Genomic DNA, 9,017 nt, shown 5'->3' with positions numbered 1-9,017 from the left:
GCTCACCAACCTGATCCCACCCACTCACTTTCCACATCAGGGCTTCATCCACTGTCCAGGTGTGCAAGGAGGTGTCACAATTTTAACCCGGCCTGAGCTCAAGTGGGTAAAAGTGCAGGTGGGTAGGCAGCTGGAAGGAACTAGACCAGCAGAGGCGGTAGGAGGCCCTACAGTCCTGTAGAGGGGTGGGGCAAGGGGCGGAGAACATGCAAGAGCTGGAAAAGAAAGCCCAGGAGAGGAAACATGGCAAGCCCCAGAGCAGTCAGGGCTGCCCAGCCAAACAGCATTTCCCTGGAGCTACTGAGATTCTGGACACAATGTTCTGGCCCACCAAGAAAGACCTCAAGGTCGCCATGGATGTCTTTGCTATTTTCCAGTGGGCCCTCAGTGCCTTCCTTATAGGTAAGTCTTCAAAGCTTCAACTGAGGGGCCTCCAACTACATGGGCTTGCCTGATATTGAAGGTTCTAGGGTGATAGGATGCTCAATGTTCAAAACTTATGTTGTTCCAGGCAAACTAGAACAGTTGTTTACTCTGGCCTGTGGCTCCACCCACCTGGGCAGGGTATTTGTGGGATCTGTACCTGACTACATGGGAATGGATCTATGGATGTATGCACATGCGCGCACGAGTATATGTGTGTGTGTGTGTGTGTGTGTCTGTCTGTCTGTCTGTCTGTCTGTGTAGGTTTGCCTAGAGAGCTCCACAAGGTCTACACAGGTGTAGAGGCCATGTTATTGAATCATGGCAAGCAAATTCATTGAAGCTAGCCAAGGAGAGGGGTGTGGCTGCAACGGCAGGGAATCAAGCAAACTCTTGTGAAAATTAACTTTATGGCAGAGAGATTTTTGGAAACCTGTTACCCAGAGATTTTAACCACGTATCCACCATTTCTCAACATCTTTACTATTGACACTTCATGAAAATTATATTTGGTCATGGTGTTCTATAAACTGTAATCACCATAGGACATTTCTTGAGAAAAACTTCCTGCTTGAACAGCAGTTCATGTGAATAGTGATAGGAGTCAAGGGCATGAATTTAGTGGTCTTGTCAGCACTCTGGGAATGAAGAATATAGGTGGGCCACGGGAACATGAACCTGGCACAGTGGTATGCCAGTGCATAGTATAGTGGACATTTCTTACCTCAACCAATTACCAGACTAGGGACCCAGAGTGGGAGGGGTAGAGTTAGGTACCAGAACCACCCAATACTGAATGAGGAATGAGGGCATTCAGAACTGGAAGAAACCAGATAAAGGAATTTTAAAATATTATTTTGGTCCAAGTATTTTTACATGTACCATTTCATTTTAGCTGATGCTAATCCTCTGCCCTACTGCTGGCTATACATGTAATGCTAAATAACACTCACATAGCTAACATATACTGGCCTCTTTTTAAATGCCAGACACTAGTCTAATGACCTTATGTGACTAATAATCTGCATTGTGTCGAGGAAGAGCTGAATTCCATGTAGCAGGAGTGATCTGCTCATGCTCACACAGCTACGAAGTGAAAGAGCTGGGCTGTGATGGAGCTCACAAAGGCTAACGTCTTGTCTGAGAGTTCCTTTCTTTGTCTTTTGGGTCTGCTTACTGCTGATTAAGAGATTGGATGGATGAGGAGGCCTGGTGGCACTCAGAGGAAGGATAACAGGCTACCAAGAAGAGACTTGATACCCTATGAGCATATACAGGGGGAGGAGGTCCCCCTCAGTCACAGTCATAGGGGAGGGGGAGTAAGGAGGAAACTGGGAGGGAGGGAGGAATGGGAGGATACATGGGATGAGATAACAATTGAGATGTAATATGAATAAACTAATAAAATATGTTTAAAAAAAGAAGAGATTGGATGTGGAGCTTGGTGTGCACCCTAGACTGGTAGTTTAGTGAGACTATGTTCTCAGCCTTCCCAGTTCTTCCTTGGTAGGGAACCATATCCATTTGGACCCAAAGGCTTTAAGAGAAAACTTCTGCAAGAACTGTGATGAAGAGAGGGCTGATACTGACATTTTACATCTCAGTTTGCGGATGAGGAGCTCAGGCTCAGCAATGTAGGTGGCAGACCAGGAGTTCATCCCATCACAGGGCGTTCCCTTAGGCCACACTCATCAGCTGTCTTTTGTTGTGCTTGAGTTTGATCAAACCCTAAGAGAAATGAGGTATCCTTTGGACTAGACCCACACCTCTAATTATCTAAGGCATTTTATGTGGCCTATGTCCAAAGACTATAACTGCTGGCCTTTTCTCTGTTCCCCAGTGGCAGTCATTTTCAAATTTGTTGACTTTTAAAAATACTTCTGAATTTTACTATTTGGAATTTGTAAACACTGTTATTGTCTGATGTAATGATTTTAGGCAGTCTATGTTGACGTCCCAACATGGGAAATGAGAGTAGAGCTCTATATGATATTGCTTGAATTATCTTTACTTTTACCTCCCAAAGTCGTATTTGTTTCTCCTCCTCCTCCCCTCATCTCCTCCCCCTCTTCCTCCTCTTCCTTCTTCTTTTTGGAGACAAGATCTCTCCATAGACCTGGATGTCCTGGAAATGTTCAGGCTGGCCTCCAATTCACAGAGATCTGCTTACTTCTGCCTCTCAAGTGCTGGGATTAAAAGCGTGTGCCATCACAATTAGGCCCATTTCAAAATTCTTATAGTGCAGTGTTGGTTAAATATCTGACCACAACTAGGAAATATAGTGTACCAATACTGTAATTTAAAAAAATTTTTATTAATTATTCTTGTTACATCTCAATTGTATTTTCTTGTGTGACTTGTTTTTTTCTTGGAACAAATAATTGGCTTGTTTGATTTTTTTTTAAAAAAAAACTTAAGTAGCAAGTTTTAAAGATTTATTTTTACTTTATTGTATGGATGTTTTGCCTGTATGTATGTGTGTACACCATGTGCTTGCCTCATGGATCCTCTCAAGCTGGAGTTGTAGATGGCTGTGAGCCATGATGTAAGTACTGGGAATCAAACCCAGGTCCTCGGCAAGAACAAGTGTTTTTACCTGTTGAGCCATCTCTCTAGCCGCCCTGAGTCTTTCACTTACTAGATATCTTTTAGTTATTACTAATTTACCAATAGGCATGGCACTCACGCGGTAGCCTTCCAATATCTGCAAACACACTGGGAGTCTTTACTACTTCTCACCTTTTCTTTCCTTCTGGACAGCATTGCTGGGACCTAGCATCTGTCTCCCTGTTGTGGTGTGGCCTTCTGCGCAGCTCTTATGATCCGAGTGCTTGAGGCAACTTAGGTGCTAAATTGAAGGTGCTCACTCTTGGGATATGCAACTGTTAGGCTGGACTTGAATGCGGCCAAGAGTGGGAGTCTCTTTAAAGGTGCTTTGCTTATTTCTTTCCAGCCTTGTCCCTACTTGGTTTCCTCCTTCGTTGGACCTTGTTTCTCTCTCTCTCTCTCTCTCTCTCTCTCTCTTTTTTTACAAGAGCACATATCTACTTTTATTATTTACTTTTCATTAGTTTAAATCAGAGAAGGGTAGAGCATCACACGGATTCTGTGTCCAATGGCCTTCGCAGGAAGGTTGCTTCGGAATTTGGCATGAACCATGCCACTGTTTCCATGGGCCCGAGTTACTTTTCCCCAGATCACTCTGGTTTTGTTTGGTTTGCCTCCAGGAGTCACTGTGTTGTTTTTTGCTTTATACACGTAAGCACATCTCTTGCCTAAGTAGAATTCAGTTTCATCCCGGGCATAAACACCTTCAATTTTAAGAAGAGCTGTGTGCTCTTTTTGGTTCCGGAGACCTCGTTTGTAGCCAGCAAAAATGGCTTTGCACCACAGCCTCCCAGACATAGTCGCGTTTTAGAAGCCCTGTTCCCAGCAGGCCTGCACAGGCGCCAAGATGGCGGAAAGAGCCGTTGGACCTTGTTTTGCCACCGTGGATTCTATATCTTTTCCCTCATTTTGGGGAAGCACGTCATCTAGTACTCAGGGGGAAAAAAAAGACACAGGGACAAATTATCTGAGACTCTGTGTATTGTATCTGAGACTGTGGCGTTGTCTGTTTTCTCATTCGAACAAGTCTTTTGCTGCATGTAGAATATTCCAGCTGTAGCTCATGTAAGTTCGTTCAGAAGTCCTCCAAATGGCACTGAGTTGGAAATTCCACAAATCATGAGTATGTTAGCCAAGTGAGGTGTCTTAGAACTGTAATCCTAACACTTTGGAAGTTGAGACAGGAGGATTACTGTGAGTCAAGACCAGCCTAGGCTGTCATCCTGTAGTATGAGAGTTTGTCTCAAAGCAGGAAGCCAACCAACCAACCAACAAACAAGAATACATTTGCTACTCTTACTGTGTCAAACACCATAGCTTAGGAACACAGCACTCTGCTCTGTCTGGGCAATGAATTCTAATTCTAGTTAGTGCGGCTGACTGGAAGCTATGGCTGCTGTCCATCACAAAACAGAAGAGTATTACATAGTGCTAGCCCAGGAAAAGGGCAAATTTCAGGTTCTGCCAGATTTCTGTTGTCTCTCCACCGCTAGAAAGTACAAAACATTATAACTATTGTAAGTTGAAAATCACCTGTATCTGAACCCAGAGTATTTTTGGTTTAAATTTTTAGAAAACAATCCTCCTATCAAGCATTGTGCAGAGGAGAAAAGATCTAGTGTTCTAATTAATTTCTTGTCAAAAATCCATCTGGGCTTCTGATGTTTGAGCCTGTGCCTCATCTTTGCCTCTTGTGATGCTGATCCTCCAGATCCTGAGTGTCTCTTGACTCTTGCAAAGAAGCAAACAAGCTTCCTGTAGGCATCTCCTTTGTGGGTGCCTAGGGATCGGCTTGCTTTTTTCTAAGCTTGTTATTTCTCCCTTCATCCACTTTACATAAGCAAGAGTTTTACTGATACCTCTCATCTACCATTGGCCCATTTCTGGTTCTTTTCTTTGTGGACCTAAAATATCTAAATCACTTTCATGAGGATCCAATAAGAAGTCAAAACAAAATGTGTTCAATCTTATAGGGTTTTTTGTTTGTTTTTTTCTAACCTCTATTTTGACCCACTTCCTCATATAGTATTAGTCTTGGTTGTTTACATTTCAATTGAATGTGGCACCCTATGACTTCTCTTTAGTCATTCTTTCCTATTATTCTAATACATAGCATTTCTATCTTACTTCAGCTGAGCCCAGCCTCTTATCTTATTCTAGTCCAGTTTTTTTTTTTTTGTTGTTGTTGTTTGTTTCTAGACAGGGTTTCTTTGTGTAACAGCCTTGGTTGTCCTGGACTCACTTTGTAGACCAGGCTGGCCTTGAACTCACAGCAATCTGCCTGCCTCTGCCTCCCGAGTGCTGGGATTACAGGCATGTGCCACCACACCGACTTCTAGTCCAGTTTTTACTTACCTTGTTTCTTGTTTTGTGCGCTTCCAATTTGGTGAAGATAGGCGTTGGCTTTGTCTGGCATTTCCTCCACTGACAACCTTATAGCAGTGGTTGTTAACCTTTCCAATGCTGTGGCCCTTTAATACACTTCCTCATGTTGTGATGACCCCAACCATAAAACTATTTTCATTTTTATTTCATAACTGTAATTTAGCTGCTGCTATGGATTGTAATGTAAATATGAGGTTTTTCTGATGGGCTTATGTGACCCTTGTGAAAAGATCGTTCGACCCCAAAGGGTTCATGTCTCACAGGTTGAGAACTCCTGCTTTACAGGGAAGATGTTGAGAAGAAAATATAAGTTGGAGAGAAACTGTTCTAAGACTTCAAATGCCCAGTAGCCATCAGTGACTTCCCATCCTTACCTATATCCCTAGCCCAGCACAGTGCTGGGTCAGGTTTTGGGGGGTGGGAGGCCTTGTTTGAAGCATAGCTATGAGGAACACATTTTTCTTCTAGACCCAAATCAGGTTTAGAAGGTTGAGGGGGACAGCAGTGGGTACATGACCATGTGGGCCAACTGGAAGGTGGGTAAGTGACTGTTGAGTGGGCCTAGGTCAGAGTGTGTGTGACCTTGAGTGGAGGGAACCCAGTAGGGGGTGTATGAAAACGAGGAACTGTTCATTGACTTTGGGCTGAGTGGAACTCAAAGGTATGTGTGTGGGGTTATGAATATGAAGGACTGTTCAGAGTTCATTGACTTTGGGCTGAGTGGAACTCAAAGGTGTGGGGGGTGGTTTATGAATATGAGGGATTGTTCACAGTTCATTGACTTTGGGCTGGGTTCCCTCTAGCAATCACTGTGATCACTGTCAACATCTACTTGGTGGTGTTCACATCATACTGGCCTCTCACTGTGTTGATGTTCATATGGTTGGCTTTTGACTGGAAGACCCCTGAGCGAGGTAAGGGTCCACTGGGATGTATCACTATATAGTCTTCCTTCTCCTCTTCTAATCCTGAGAGGGTCTATCCAATTTCCTGGCAATTTCTCAGCCTGTCCCTCCTTGGGCTGGGAAAACCAAGGTAACGGGTTCTTTTAAGGTCTTCGAAGGGCCCATTTTGGAACTGAAGTCAGTAAGAGGAAGAAAGGGGTGAACTTGGGTAATGAAGCGGAGGCCAGGCCTGTTCTAGGTTGGTCTTGATATGCCTATTCTAGTTGCCATGTAAGAGAACAGGAAGAGAGAGAGAGAGAGAGAGAGAGAGAGAGAGAGAGAGAGAGAGAGAGAGAGAGATATATGACACCATGGTAGCTCCAAAGGGACTCAGAAAAGGAGAGTAGAGGTGAACAAATCTTATCTGTGTTTTCAGGTGGCCGCCGGTTCACCTGTGTGAGGAGGTGGCGTCTGTGGAAACACTATTGCAATTACTTCCCAATCAAGGTGAGCAACAGAGAAGTTATAAAGGCTCACTGGATGGGCTTGCTGGAACCGACAGTCCTTTATCTTCCAGTTCTCCAGCCAAAAAAAAGAAGTCTCTTTGTCTGTCTCTAGCCATCTTGTCTCTACTTTCCTCTACAGGTTGTGAAGACGAATGATATTTCCCCCAGCCAAAACTATATTCTTGCCTGCCATCCTCATGGGCTCATGGCCCATTCATACTTTGGCCACTTTGCCACTGACACATCAGGCTTCTCCAAGATCTTTCCCGGTATCACTACTTATCTGCTCACACTAGGAGCGTTTTTCTGGGTGCCATTCTTAAGAGAGTATGTAATGTCTACAGGTGAGTGGCTCCTAGGGGATAAAGCCACATAGAAGGCTACCCTAAGGAAAACCAGGGGATGTGTGAGAATAAAGTCAAATCTGAGACCTTCTCAGGCGCTAAACAACTCCCTGGAATCACAGGCTAGAGAGGGTGCTCTTTAAAGACGGAAGTGGGGAGGGATACTTTACAGGGGTTGGGAAGTAACCAATGACTTTGCTTTTTCTGCCCACCAGGATGCTGCTCGGTGAGTCAATCCTCCATGGATTTTCTGCTTACCAAAAAGGGCACAGGCAACATGCTTGTCGTGGTGGTTGGTGGCCTGGCTGAGTGCAGATACAGCCTGCCAGGCTCTACCACCCTGGTCTTGAAGAAGAGGCATGGCTTTGTGCGCACAGCCCTTCGACACGGGTAAGGATAGCTTCAGGGGCAGAGGGGTGGGGAGGCTGTTCAAAAGTCCAGTGGGGAAGAATACCAGGCTTTGAGGAAGTGGTATTTAAAGAGAAAGTAGGAAGCATGCAAACAATTGTTATTAAGTAGAACCACCATAAAATGAGATGGGGTGGGGGGAGAAGTACTTGTTTGTTTTTGTTTTGAGTCAGGGTATGTCATTGGCTTGGAATTCACCTGGTAGAGTAGGCTTAACCACCAAGCCTTAATGATCCACCATCTCCACCCTCCTAGTACTTGGATTACAAGCATGCTGTCATACCTGGCTTTTTTTTAAATGTGGGTCTGGCCACTGAACTCAGGCCCTCATGCCTGCAAGGAAAGCAATTAACCAACTAAGCTATCTCTCCAGCCTTCTATATACAAATTGTATTCAAGTTTGCCAGTTAAAAACAAAGAAATGTACAAAGGCAACAGTTGGAATAGAGCTGTGCAGGGTGCTGTCCTGGAAGCCGTGCACTAGCCTCTCATTCAAGCCAGTCTCTCTTCAAAAGGACTGTGGTTGCAGCTTAGGGCAGAGAAAGCCAAACTTCTTACTGTGTGGCCCAAGGGGAAGAAAGTATATGAAATGGCTTTGGGGCATTTTCTGGCAAGTGGTTCAGATTTGGGAAATCCAATTAATCACTGGGTTTGCTTCCTTTTAGAAGTTGTTGCTTCATCCCTAAAGGCAGCCTGGTCTAGGGCCATGGGCCACCATAGTCATCTGGCACCTCAGTACAGATGGACTTGAGGTCTAGGGAACCTGGAGGCAGACCCAGAGGATGCTGGTGTTCAGCATATCTTCTTCTGCAGGGGTCTCCATTTCTGGGTATTCAAGGACATGCATTTCTTTTGCAGGGTGTCTTTAATCCCTGCTTATTCCTTTGGAGAGACAGACCTCTATGACCAGCACATTTTCACTCCTGGGGGTTTTATCAATCGCTTCCAGAGGTGGTTCCAGAAGATGGTACACGTCTACCCCTGTGCTTTCTATGGGCGTGGCTTCACCAAGAACTCCTGGGGCCTTCTACCCTATTCTCAGACAATAACCACTGTTGGTGAGTGGGCCTTTCTATTAGAAGCTTTGGTTTAAGTGGTAGGATCCATTTCTGTGGCTAGATAGGAAGTGATGAGCAGAGGGGTCAGGATGGAGTTCTGAGGAGTAAGCTATTCTGATGATTTTTCCCTTTTTCTTTTCCATTTCTCTTGGCAGTCGGGGAACCTCTACCACTACCCAAGATTGAGAATCCGAGCCAGGAGACTGTGGTCAAATACCACACACTCTATATCGACGCCCTTCGCAAACTGTTTGATCAGCATAAGACCAAGTTTGGCATCTCAGAGACCCAGGAGCTGGTGATAATTTGAAAGACATTCCCCTGACTGGATGGTGTGGAACTGATGACAACAGGCAACAGTTACCTATGGAGCTTTGCTTCTGACGACTCACTAGTGGGACG

General features: G+C 44.7%; 2 protein-coding genes across 2 annotated transcripts; one reads left to right on the top strand and one right to left on the bottom strand.

Annotated features, from left to right (window-relative positions):
* Window positions 1–228: 228 nt before the first annotated feature.
* Window positions 229–9,017, top strand: Awat2 (acyl-CoA wax alcohol acyltransferase 2). The gene is made up of 7 exons (XM_051142024.1): window positions 229–402; window positions 6,219–6,329; window positions 6,736–6,806; window positions 6,945–7,149; window positions 7,365–7,539; window positions 8,416–8,615; window positions 8,771–9,017. The coding sequence occupies exons 1-7, from the start codon at window positions 318–320 to the stop codon at window positions 8,923–8,925; spliced, it is 1,002 nt and encodes a 333-aa protein (XP_050997981.1). The 5' UTR covers window positions 229–317; the 3' UTR covers window positions 8,926–9,017.
* LOC127185585 (60S ribosomal protein L35a-like) lies at window positions 3,467–3,885 on the bottom strand. The gene has a single exon (XM_051142023.1). The coding sequence runs from the start codon at window positions 3,826–3,828 to the stop codon at window positions 3,496–3,498; it is 333 nt and encodes a 110-aa protein (XP_050997980.1). The 5' UTR covers window positions 3,829–3,885; the 3' UTR covers window positions 3,467–3,495.

This window comes from Acomys russatus, chromosome X, assembly GCF_903995435.1.
Source record: "Acomys russatus chromosome X, mAcoRus1.1, whole genome shotgun sequence".
Lineage (NCBI taxonomy): Eukaryota > Metazoa > Chordata > Mammalia > Rodentia > Muridae > Acomys > Acomys russatus.
The sequence above is the reverse complement of the archived record's forward strand: the minus strand, read 5'-3'. Positions and strand labels throughout refer to the sequence as shown.

What these genes read in the sequence shown, in the direction of transcription:
- Awat2 (XM_051142024.1), top strand. Translation starts at nt 318, where the DNA reads ATGTTCTGGCCCACCAAGAAAGACCTCAAGGTCGCCATGGATGTCTTT. An exon ending in CCTCAGTGCCTTCCTTATAG is followed by an intron (nt 403 to 6,218) that starts GTAAGTCTTCAA and finishes GGTTCCCTCTAG; the next exon opens with CAATCACTGTGATCACTGTC. An exon ending in CTGGAAGACCCCTGAGCGAG is followed by an intron (nt 6,330 to 6,735) that starts GTAAGGGTCCAC and finishes CTGTGTTTTCAG; the next exon opens with GTGGCCGCCGGTTCACCTGT.
- LOC127185585 (XM_051142023.1), bottom strand. Translation starts at nt 3,828, where the DNA reads ATGTCTGGGAGGCTGTGGTGCAAAGCCATTTTTGCTGGCTACAAACGA.